Source organism: Amblyomma mixtum, chromosome 4 (assembly GCF_055824585.1).
Source record: "Amblyomma mixtum isolate Tamu chromosome 4, ASM5582458v1, whole genome shotgun sequence".
Taxonomy (NCBI): domain Eukaryota; kingdom Metazoa; phylum Arthropoda; class Arachnida; order Ixodida; family Ixodidae; genus Amblyomma; species Amblyomma mixtum.
Window position 1 is genome coordinate 77,654,343 of NC_143015.1, and position 12,595 is coordinate 77,666,937.

General features: G+C 47.9%; 1 protein-coding gene across 1 annotated transcript in view; it reads left to right on the forward strand.

The window, feature by feature from the left end:
- LOC149347130 (sodium-coupled monocarboxylate transporter 1-like) overlaps nt 1-12,595 on the forward strand; it is a 96,045-nt gene that overhangs the window by 41,798 nt on the left and 41,652 nt on the right. The window contains exons 9-10 of the mRNA XM_089586893.1: nt 6,405-6,493; nt 9,364-9,473. Coding sequence (XP_089443019.1) covers nt 6,405-6,493; nt 9,364-9,473 — 199 coding nt within the window. The remainder of the gene's footprint in view (nt 1-6,404; nt 6,494-9,363; nt 9,474-12,595) is intronic.

Consider the following 12,595-nt stretch of genomic DNA (forward strand, 5'->3'; position numbering starts at 1 on the left):
GGTATTTTCCTTTCCCCAATAAGTTATTGGGTGGATGTTTGTATAGTACTTGATTGGTTATTCTCCCACCGAGGGCGGGGACATGGGATTTAAAACCCGCTGCTTCGGCAGGACCGAGGGCTGGTTTCGTCACCTAGAACTGCGAGCCAGTCAAGTGTAAATATGTTTTCTCCTTGCTTGTATCTTCCTTTGTGCTTTTAATTGTTATAAAAAGTTTAACCTCTCCTAAAGTGTCATCTTGCAATGTGATTGAGCAATTCGAATCTTCAAGACGTCAAGAATCCTACAACAATCATCTTTAACTAAATTTCCCTCTACGAGATCAAGAGGGAATCCAACTGGCGCAGTCGACAGGATTTGCTACGTCTTTCTGCTCGAGGTATCTGACGGAGGGGCGGAAGATCAAGTCGGTGGACAAGCTGCAGAGCGGTACGTCCTAAAGGAGGAACGTCAGCGTCATAGAGCGACATTGAAAGCTTCATGAGACTGCTGGTCATTGTCAACGGGACGTAGGGGGCTTAAGTCGGCGAGGAGCTGAAGGAGCCAGGCGACCGACGTGTCGTGGAGGTGCCTAGTCCGTGAGCTGCGGAAGGAACCAAGCGTCCCCGTTGAGGTTCAAGAGAAGAACCAGGCGACCAGCGAGTCAAACGAGGCAGGAGGTTCAAGTCAGCGAGCTGCTGCGCGAGCCGGGGCTCAACTCATCGCATCGAGGAGCCCGCTGACGTCACTCAGGGCGACGAGATCACCGCGGCAGAGGAGAGCAACTAGTGACAAGGTAGGAGACCTTTTTGCTTTCTCCGAATTCACCATGTCGGTGTAGTGTTTTCATGCTGTAAACGATAGCACGGAAAACGGAGATGGCTGCCGTACGGTACGATCAGGAGGGCATGATGCGACGTTTGGAGATTGAGAAGTTGAAACTTCTAATTGAGCAAGAAAAAAACAAAGCTTGCAGAGATGCAGTTGAAAGTAGGGCAGGGAACGAAAGCCGATAGCGGGATGTTATTTGCAGCAGTTCAATGTTTTGACTGCATGGAATTTTGGCATCTAATGATTGACTGTCCAAAATCGAAGCGAGAACAGCATGTTCCCGTATTGAGAATTACCTGTGGGCCAATGGCTATAGGTGTGAAAGCTGCAGCGGTTAGGCAGCAGGGCCCAACCGTGTGTGCCGTGCCAGGAGAGATGGCTGAGGGCATAGGGGCGTTGTTCACGCCTGTGAAGCTCTGCCTGTCAGAGCAAACTGAGATAGAGCAGACCCAGAAGGCACATGAGTGCATTGTGTGTGAACAGGTGTTCAGCACTGGGCCAGAACAGGTTGACGCAAACTCTGGGGCTGCTGTAATGCTCGACGAAGAGGTAGAGCAGGCGCGAATAGAGGCAACACTCTTTGCAGGCGAAGGTAAGCTGGCTGCCAAAGATGAATCGGTTAGCCAGCCGGAGCTGACACTCTGCGCAGTGACAGCAGATGTAGCTGACGGTGTAGCGAAGTTGGTGACACCTGAGACGCACTCGCTGTTAGAGCAGACAGAAAGAGAGCGGCTACATGATGAAAATGAGAGAGCTGATTTTGAAGAAGATTTCAAAACTGCGCGTGAGTCTGTTCAAGACAAACATGAGGCTCCGGTGGAGCGTGAGGCAGATCCGGAAGCTGCCAATGCTATTGCAGGTTATCTTAGGCTAACCAGGAAAGATGAGCCTGCATTTGATGCCGAAGGGGTAAGAAATGCGCATTTGATCGCCGTAACAGTGGTCGAGGCAGATAGAGAACTGCAGGATTTGAATAATGCACCCATCTCTTTATGTTTCGAGATGGAGCAACATGCTTCGTTATCAGCAGTGCGGAAGCGAGCTGCTGAAGGAACTATTGAGAAGAGAATGAACGAGGGCATGCTTTTCTTTGAAGAGAACATCGGCGGGCAGCCTTACAGAGAGCTAGCGCTATGCAGGGCTGCACGCGAGGTAGCTGATGACCGGCGTAACCCTAATGTGAATTCCAAAGGGACGATCGCAAACGCGGTGGCAGCAGTTTTCGTAGAGCGCATGGAGCAGGTGACCGCTGTCGATTTTGAGGAAAGCGACATGATCTATCTGATAGCGGCGGCAGCCTTTGCAACCGGCGCTGTGCCGGATCATTCTGAATTGTGGTCCAATTTTGTGGACAAAGCTCAACAGAAACTTGACGTTCTGTTTCGAGATGTAGGCGGCTAGAAGTAATTTCTGCCAGTCTGGGCACCGATCTGACATGGTGGATTCTGGAATGTGCAGATTGGTTTCCAGCCTTGTGTGTGCGGGTTGAAATATCCGCTGTGTGCGCGCATGTGTGTGTGCTGGTGTACTGACCGGACAGCCGGCGCACGTGTGCGCGTGTTTGTGGACTGACTGGACAGCTGGCGTAGTGCGTGCGTGCGTGCGTGCGTGTGTACTTTTTGTTGGACACCGTGGCTGAACTTTAATGTCCCACTGACAACAAGTGTCCGTGTGACATTCTTGGTTGGGAGGAGTGAAGTTCGCGGTGCTGTAGTTTGTTTACCGCATCCGGTCGCGTAGTGGAATACCCATTATGTGCTTTTCTTGGGCCGTCCGCACAACCGCACAGAAAGGGGTCAGTGAACCCAGCGGGAGAAGGGAGGCGCCGAATGGCGGGGGTTTACAGGAGACGTCAAACTCCCCTCATGGACGGAGTCGTTAGGTGGCATCCTGTGTGCACGTGTGTACGGCGAGGCAAACCCGCGTCCCAGTGCGTGGCTTTGTGCCATGTCTCCAGCGGCGTGCTTTGACCTATTGTCACGCTAGCTGCAGGCATGAGGAGCGACGACGAGAAACAGATGAGTTGAAATGGCGTTCCTCGAACTTGGCGGCAACTGGACGTTGAGAAAGCGAGTGTTCGCGAAGCTCGCAGCGGGAAAGCATAATTATCCGAAATCGTGATGGTGGAAAGTGTGCATATGTGTACAGTGTCGCGATGAGTTACCTTCTTTCCCCAATCATTCATTGGTTGTGTTATTCTTTCCCCAATTGCTGATTGGTGGTATTTTCCTTTCCCCAATAAGTTATTGGGTGGATGTTTGTATAGTACTTGATTGGTTATTCTCCCACCGAGGGCGGGGACATGGGATTTAAAACCCGCTGCTTCGGCAGGACCGAGGGCTGGTTTCGTCACCTAGAACTGCGAGCCAGTCAAGTGTAAATATGTTTTCTCCTTGCTTGTATCGTCCTTTGTGCTTTTAATTGTTATAAAAAGTTTAACCTCTCCTAAAGTGTCATCTTGCAATGTGATTGAGCAATTCGAATCTTCAAGACGTCAAGAATCCTACAACAATCATCTTTAACTAAATTTCCCTCTACGAGATCAAGAGGGAATCCAACTAACCCCATAAACCAAACCAACCAAACCCTTTTAGTAGGCTTTTTTTAGACAGTCTATTGACTATAAATTCACAAAAGGAAATATCTTTAGGAAGTCAACAGAGCTTATAAGAAGTCTATAGACTTTCGATAGGCCATTTTCATTTCTTTTCTATTTCGTTGACGTGCAAAAAGGCACTCAGCGATGCTACTGAGCTTTATTGTTTTTGTCACCACGCTCCGGAGTAGTCCCACGCGCCGAGCTCACAACTTCGATTCTTACGTAACTGTATAGGAACCGAAAATTTTTTCTGTGTCTACTCAAGCACGTGTTTCTTGAGAACCAGCAAGACTTCCCGTCTCGCCTAAGCTCGCTCGTCTCGCACTGCTCTGTGACGTCGGCACTTTTCTTGAGGCTTGTAAAACGTTAAATAGCTTGCTATACGAGAAATTTGAGGCATGCTTTGTTCGTGTTCTCAGCTCGATCACACTTCGTGGTCAGGCGTGGTCGAAATCCTGTAGTTGTGAGCAAATGCCGTCAGTAGAGTCGACTGCCTCGAGTAGAGAAAAATGACAATGTTAGCAGAAAAGTTAGGATGGACAAACTTCTGTGAAAAATAAGGAAAAATTGGTGGGGTTTTAACGTAGTGAAACCGAGTAGACGTGCGAAAGCAGGTGTTTAGCCCGATCGGCTCATGGTTTGCTGCGCTTGGCCGTCTGCACGTCTGGCGACGATTAAGCTCAGGTTAAGCTGTGATCGAGGTGACGCTGATCTGATCAGTTCGCGCTGAAGATAGAGGACGACGACATGTAGTGCACAGCACGAGAGTGTGTACAGTTTAACATGAGGCGTGACCGGCTATGGTCATGACTTCATGAAATAAACCAAGAAGCCTCGTCAGCTTTTCCCACTGTTCCCACTTCGAGTTATTGATCAATTCGCTCTCGCCCTACCATAAGCTTGCCGTCCCGGTTAGCTCAATTGGTAGAGCGACTGCTCCGGTGGTGCGGTGGTCCCAGGTTCGAACCCCGGACCAGGACGAATTTTTCTTTAACTGCGAGGAGGAGGAAGAACATTTATTTCCGCCGAATATGGCGCGACAGACACCTCCGGGTCCGCACGCAGGCGTCCGGGGATGCAGTCTGTCGCACCGCGGCCGGAGGACATCCGATCCCGTCTAGGAGAAGAGGTCTTCAGCCTCGGCCGCCAGGCGGACGGCGAAGCGCTGAGTTTTTTCGTCGGAGCTTCTCAGCGTGGTCTCCCATTCATCGCTAGTTTTAATCGCGTTGTGTCCTGGGGCACGAACGCATCTCCAAATTATGTGATCTAATGTTGCCACGTGGCCGCAAAATTTACAAATTTCGGTTTCTGCACCGTCCCTCTTCCACCCTCTGGCACCCGTCCAACTCCTCCACAGGGGCGAGAAGAAATTTCGAGCTTGGAGTCTTCTCCAGTCGTACGACTCCTTTTTACTCAGGGATCTATCCGGTGGCGGATATATCCTCCGGGTTTAACTGCGAAGTTTCTGAGAAAGCTGTATAGCTTTCCTTTGAAGTCGTATGGCTGCGCTTGGGTGGATGTCACTGGGTAATTACTCCCTTATTACAAGTCTACTCCACCCTGGGGGATTTCCCTAAACATTTAACCAAAACAGTGCTGCGCATTTTAAAGAGTAAGCTCCACTCTGTCGCTTTAACAGTCTGCCAGACGAGTTCACAAAAATGTTACCTGTTTGGCACATCCAGGGATGCCTGTTGCACGGGACCATAACCGCATCAGTTAAGTTTTAATGAAACCCTGCCATGAGACTTTGCTTCAGTAGTGCTCTATGTCGGATATCTATATAATTTAACATGCATGGAAAGGGCCCATTGGACAGGATTATTCGACGAGTTCAACTTGCTCCGTTTTGCAATAAGTCCTCGCGGAAATATCAATGTGCAAGTTAAATTAAAAGCCTCTAGTCGGAGGATGTACGAGATATGCACTGCATGAGTCAAAACGTTTTTTCCACCCACCTCCGTATGTAATCTCGCTGCGCGCCTAACAGATAAAAAGCTACTCAGCTACTGGACAACACAAGGATAGTCCTTCGTTGTAGCTACCCATGACTAGCTATAGCCCGCATCAGTGCGCTTGTACACATACATTTCTACCACACTGGCGACGATTCGAAGACAGAAGTTTGTCAACACACATGACTAAGTTGACAAAGGCATAGGCCAGTCAGCGCATCAGGCATCGTATCTGCACAGTGGAATGTGCAGTTCCCGAGGGTGGTATTACAGAAGACGCATGCCGCACCAGAAATTGTTTCCTCGGCAATGGTTATTACAGTTTGCGCACGACTGGTGGCTTCACTTGGGGAGGACAAGCAGAGAAATGAAAGGCGTTGTTATGTCTCATTCCCGGTGGATACTTGAACCGAGCATTGAGGAAAGGCATGACGGGAGTGTTCATTGGGAAAATAGGGACAGAAAGGGAAGGGTAGGTGCACTTTAGTCGGGGTCTCACGTTTTCCAGTGGGCAACGGTGGGACGCAACTCAAGAACGAAGCGGCGAATGCCCCGCAAAGGAAGCCCGTCAACCAGTGGCATGGACCGCTAGTCATGACGTCTTGTCCAACCCGCTTAATCCGTCATTAATCTCTTTGCACCTGCTAGCCTCCGCGTTTTCACGCTAGCAGGTGAAAGGAGACCAAGCACGACGTCATGACGGCCGACGTCATTGGCTGGAAGACTTCCTTCTATGGACATTCCTCACTTCGTTCTTGAGTTGTATCCCGCTATGGAAGCTGTGAGCGCGTAGCGACGTCTCTAGGAAGTGAACCTTTCTAGCGCTGTCACTCCCAAATCACACAAGACCGGAGGCTGTCGGCTCGCGCTCTTATATTTCACTCCATCGCAAAAAGTCGGGTGTTCGTGTGGAGGTACGACGCACTTGAGCTCGCAGCCTTCATGCTACACCGGACCTCGTGAGCGCCTTACTCAAAAATGAAGCTTTAATTTCAAGCATTATTTGTTAACGTTATCTTTTTTTTTCTTTCGTGGTTCAGATTGTCCCATATTTTATAAAAGAGCGCCTCTCCGACGTTACCATGCTGAGAGGATTATTTCTGGCAGGGCTTCTCGGCGCTTCCACAAGGTAAGATTCCTGTAACCTACTCATCTGGTGGCTTAGTCACCAACAAAGTGCTGTGATGCGGCATATCAGCGGGCCTTCACTTAACAAGCATAACGCATGTCCTAAACAAGGCGCAGATTGCTGCAGACGTCACAGAATTTGCAATTTTTTCAAACCAGTGATGCCCATGAGAAGAACAACGGCGACTGGTTAGTTGTTCGTTGTGCTGGAAACCGTGCCGCAGTGGTTAGTAAAAGTCGACGACATACACAAAACAAAAATGGGACAGAAGAACTCTCTAGTTGTGTACAGTCTTTCTTTTGTGCTTGTTGAAGAGGATTACTGCCACCCACAAAAGACGTACACAAGGGAGAACGACACAAGACAAGTACCCTTCCGGTTCATAATTAAAACTGCGCGAACAAAAACCAGGACACGAGGAAGAAAACAGCAACACACACAAGCGCAGACTTGAATAGTGAAGGTAGGCGACAAGAGTGCAGAGTAAGCCACAGCACCATGTACACTCAATGCGCCTCTGAAGTCGTTTATCAGGTTCCCTTATCGTGTGGCCAGACGTACAGCCTTTGTCAAAAGTTTAGAGCCCAGGGGGTTTGCTTCTGGGCCACACTGCTTTGCTCGTAATGCGTCCTCAGCGTCCCAAATCTTCTGAAGTTAAGAAGATTTTTGTTCCTGCTCCCTCCGATGCGTAGCACTTCCATGAGTCCTACAGGAGCGCCACAATATTGCTCAGAAGCAAACCCCCTGGGCTCTAAACTTTTGACAAAGGCTGTACATCGGCCAAACAGGGCGTTGCTTTAATGAAAGGGCGAGTGAGCATGAGCGCAATTTGTCAAGCAAATCAGGAAGCAATATGGCCATTCACTGCGCGAAGTGCGAAAAACGCGACTGTGGAGCGTTTTTAGAAAATGCTGAATTCCTTGCGAAAGCGGGAGGGAAGACAGAAAGGGAAATTATTGAGGCCTTTCTTATTGCCAAGAGCGCAGATCGATGTGTGAGCACGCCGTCAATTCACCTGTCTGATAAAGAAATCGAGTTTCTAGAAGGGAGCAATGCATACCGTCATGGTTAGATGTTCGCCTTCCTCTTAGTCCTGTAGGGTTCATGCGTCACACCCTTTTAGCCTTCTATAGTTAGGTTCTCACTTTACACTTGTTTCATGTCACCCTTTTAGCTTTCTATGGTTTTGTTGTCACTTTACACTTGTTTCATGTTTCAGGTGGCTTTTGTTCATGTAGGTATGAGATTAAATTTTTTTAGCTCCTTTTTATTTTTTAGCTCCAATGTAGTGGCCTCAGAGTTGTTTTTCCGCGTTCCTGTTGGTTTCGCATTTTTTGCTCAGGTTTTAGTGATCTCTCCTTTTCCATGTTTACGTCTTCATTCATTGTTTTTGTCTTCTTTTGTTGCTTTATCTGTGATTCTTGGCGTGTTAGACATGTCGTGGACAAGGCACGTGGCTCATGACCTTCGTCTTTTTGAGGTAAAATTTGCGCGTGTTTCTGAGTCACTTGTGTGCCGCTAGGCGCCTGGTCATTAACGTGGATTGTTTCGGACATTCAGAGGAGATAAGCGCACCTGTTTTAAAATGTTACGGATGGGTTTGAGGGTGTGTTGATAGTATCCACAGAGGGTATAAAAAGACTGCGGCAATCTTTTTCGAATAAAAGTTGGAAGTCTGCGCTTGTGTGTGTTGCTGTTTTCTTCCTCGTGTCCTTGTTTTTGTTCGCGCAGTTTTAATTATGAATGATTCAAACCAACTGGCCCGCCAGAAGATACTTTGAACCCTTCCGATGTTGTTATACCTTGTGCGCGCGTCATTTTTTTGACTGGCAGCAATCCTCTTCAACGTGCCTTACCAACAGATCCACCATTAAGCCTTGTTTGTACTTGTGTTCGTCTTTTCTGGCATGGTCTTCTGCACATTAATGCCGAAAGCTTCAAGCGTTTTGCTTCGTTTATAAACACTTGTGATACTTTCCGCCCTGCCTTCCAAATAAGGTTGCAGCCATGTGGCACGTCCTCAAAAGTGAAATTTCTACCAAGATACCGAGTAAGGCACGACCTTATAACATACTGCCTGGCTAACTCGCCCTGCCAACTAGCCACACGCTCTAGTGAACCACAACGTCTTCCTGAACACTGCATACAACCACCACCACCGCATTACAAGCCTGAGAAGATTGGAGTTTCTGGGAAGTTAAGCGCTCTGAGCAAGTGCACAAGGCCTAAGAGTTTATGTCACGCTACACACTCGAAGAGTAAGGCATGGAAGGGATCGCGTTTGCATCTGGTTGTGTAGCGCGTGCATGCCGTAGTGGTCTACCGCTCTAAAAGGCAATGCGCAACTGGGCTAGTGGAATAGGGCTACAGGCCAATGGTACAGTTTAATTTGTTCATAAAAGCATTTCGGTCCTACTTTCTCACAGGATATTCGAGAAGCAGTTTTACTGTATATACTTGCATTTCTGGAACCTTTGTTATGCCATAAATAAGGCTCCTGAAAACAGCTGCGTCGAATAGAAAAGGGAATCCACGAGCTGTAATTAGAACTCGAAAAGTATAACGTCTGGTGGGTAAAACAATTAACGGCCATAACTGCGAGTACGATTGCAGGCACTGACAAAGAGAATGTTTTCCCTGTAACGTCAAAGCTTTCACCTCCTGGGAGGTTGCTGTAGATCACGCAATCCATAGACACTGGACTCGGAAGTAATCTCGCTGCTGAGACAGTTGCCAGTGTTTAGAAGGAATCGAGGTGAGCCTCCGCTGACAGATACATTTGTTATTCATGAAGAAAAAAAAAACAAGATGGCGTAATCATAATATGAGCGTGTGATAATCCCTCCATTCTTTGGTATCTCGTTTTCCAGCACAGTCTCCTCCGTCGTCAACTCCCACGCCGCCATCTTCTACATCGACGTGGTCACGCCCTTTGTCAAAATGAGCGAGCGGAGGGCGACCATCATGGTGCGGCTGCTGGGTACGTGCGAAGCTTGCTACATTTCCTCGAGTTATAAGCTTCGCGGACATGAAGGGCTTTAGCCGACATGCTGGTATTACAGTGCCATTGTAGTGTAAAAATGATTTACCCTTATGGCCAAAAACTTTATGAATTGATAGGGGACCAAAGTCACGACCTGAGTTCCACTTGAAAAGGACGCAAAGGTGGTGTGTACGTGGGTTTCATTTGCACGTGCTACAGTCGGATACAGCTCAAGAACGTAGCAGCTTTTCCCCGTCACATGACCCCCTTCCAGCCAATGGCGTCGGCCGGTTCTCATGAGCCTGCTATGACAATGTTTTTCGAGCGTTCTTTCTCTGAAGGCTAAGCCTCGGTTTTTGAGGGTGACTGTTACCGGTAAACATTTGTAGTCACAGGCGAGTATTCCTTTTGCTGCATGCAGACCAAAGAGCAGAAGTACGCATTCTTATATAGTGTCGGACCGTTCAAACCATGGTGCAAGACGTCACCACAGAGATTCGACGTGCTGCGAGGCTTTCAAATTCCGCGTGTGTGTCGCTATCAGAAAGTATATAAAAGGAAATTAAGAGAGTGGTGAAAGAGAACGTGAGAGTTGTTTAGCTAGGGAGAGAAAAACGCTGACGTAATTAATTCAAGGGAGCCCGCTTAAAAGTTCGGCTCAATAAATCAGTGACGAACTTCGTCGTTACGGTATCAAGAGGAAGGTGCTATTTATCGCTCTTATCGGAATCATTCAAAACGAACACGTATTTCCAACGCCGATATGCCTTCTGCACGATACAAACACATCTGTTGCGTTAAAGGGACACTGAGGAGAAATTGAAGTTGGCTTGTATCGACAGAATACCCGCTCCTGATTACAAAAACGCCACTCATACTGACAAAAAAAGCTCTTGTAACGTAGAAAAGGGCAAGAAACAAAATACAGGTATCGCCGCCACGGGCCAAACTCACAAGTACAAGCGTGATGACGTCATAGGGCAAAGCAGTGTTGCTAGAACCAATGGTTCTAGGAACTTCTAGGATCCGAGAAGCCACAAATCACTGAGGCGCAGCCAATGCATGCGCAAATCTCCTTGACGTCGCCAGATGGCGCCACGTGCCCGGCAGCTACGCCCGCGCCTGAAGCATCGGGACCAATCAGTGCCTGCTCGCCGGTGGCAGGCGGGCTCCCGGTATTCCGCTAGCGGTAACAAGGTACACGGTATGCTAAAGGTGTCTATTTGCGAGAACTTCGCTGACGACTTCGAGAACAAGATCCATCGTAACGCTGGCAAAACGCCAGTGCAAACGTAAGCGAAGCGACTGTAGCGACGGCCGCAATAGCCGAAAGATGCCTTCAACGTGCGGCCGGCGGTAGCTTTCTTTTCGGCTGCTGCTGGGCCGCTATGCTGGCCACCAGAAATCACGGAGTCTGCGTTACGTCATGTCACGTCATGTTTCTCGTCACTTAGTCCTGTGTCGTCATAGGAGAATCCCAAGTTTCAATCACAGCGGCGGGAAAAACTTTTTCAACTTCGAATCCAAATTTCTTGGAAATAAATGCATCTTTCGCTGCCAGCCAAGTGGCAACAAAGCCATGAAATTCCGAACTATCGGATTTTGCTTTAAAAAAAAGTATTAGTAGTGCTCTCCTCACTGTTCGTTTAAGCGTTAAAAGTTTTGTCAAGCTGCTTCAGATTAAATTCTGGCTCCAAGGGTCGCAACACTTGCATACAACGAGATAGAGCACAATAACACATAGCCTAGACCTCAAATTTAGCTCGTCCTTACGGTGCGGTCACCATTCTGCAAACGTCTTCATGACTCTCTGGTAACTCTCGAGCAACACGCGGCCGTGGTCATGCGGAAGAATTCGAAAGTGTCCATCCTATTGCTAAATCGCAGAATCACAGATCACACGAAGCGCGCACGCTGCTTTGGCCATTGAATTGGATTGTTAGGGCTGACACTGCAAAACGCGAACTTTTATCCTCATAACAGCTCTGTAAAAATATATGCCCATTGGTTTTCACGGCGTTCGCTACTGGCAATAGATAGGGATAGTTAGTAACATTCAGTAAAGCTCTTGGGATCCAACTTTGGAATGTTTGATCAAAGAACAAGAATACGAGTGAATTTTATTTTATGACCAGAATAAACAAGATCAGAAATAGAAAAGAGATCAGAAAAAAATAAACAATTAAGGTAGGTCGCTCTACTTCACACGCTCATTGATTAGAACAGGAAAAAGGCTAAAGAAATATTTTTTCCTGCAATTGGCGCTAACTAAATGGATGCTTGAATCTGCTAGGAAAGGTGGATGCCACAACCGCTCCTATTCAAAGGGGACGCCAGTAAAATCCATAGATCCATACATCCATAAAAGCTGGGCTTGAGCCTGCCCTAGATTTAAACCCATGTCTACCGAGCGAAGATAGAACAGCGCCGAGTACTGAGGGAGGGAAAGAGAGGCCTTAATTTTGAACTCCCAGTCCGGTGCTCATGACGGGTTGCGATGCGGAGTTTGCGGAGGCCTGCAATCGCTGTGAATTGTCGAGATGGGAGCTGAGTGCCTGCAGCCGCCGGAAATGCCAGCATTTTACATAATATTCGATATGTTTGCGCCACAACTCCGGGAGTGGGAGCAGGGGCGCGTACAAGGAGAAACGAAAGGTTAGGGTCGAAATGATGATTCTGTTGTCGGCCTGAACACTGTGATAAAGCGCAAGATTCCGTGAGTGCAGAACGAAACCAGAAAATGTAGAACACAAAGAAGAGCTTACAGGGACTGTAATTACTTCAAGTGTCAGCACCGCGATAACATTTGAAGCTGCTATTGCATTTACCAGGCATGACGTCACTTCCCTCCAGCCAATGGGAATTATTGGCTCTGGTGAGGTCATTTCCATACAGCCAATCGAAATTATCCGCTCTGGTGACGTAACTTTCATTCAGCCAATTAGCGAATTTTATTAGCGACGACACATTTTTTTTACCCCGATGAGGTATTTAATTAATACAGTGCCGAAATAACATGCAAGCATAGAAGGGTTATATGCTATCCTGCCCTTTTCACAGAAGGAAGACTCGACACTTTTTCGTTTCTTTCCGGTTATTCGCTGCACGTTAGAGCCGCA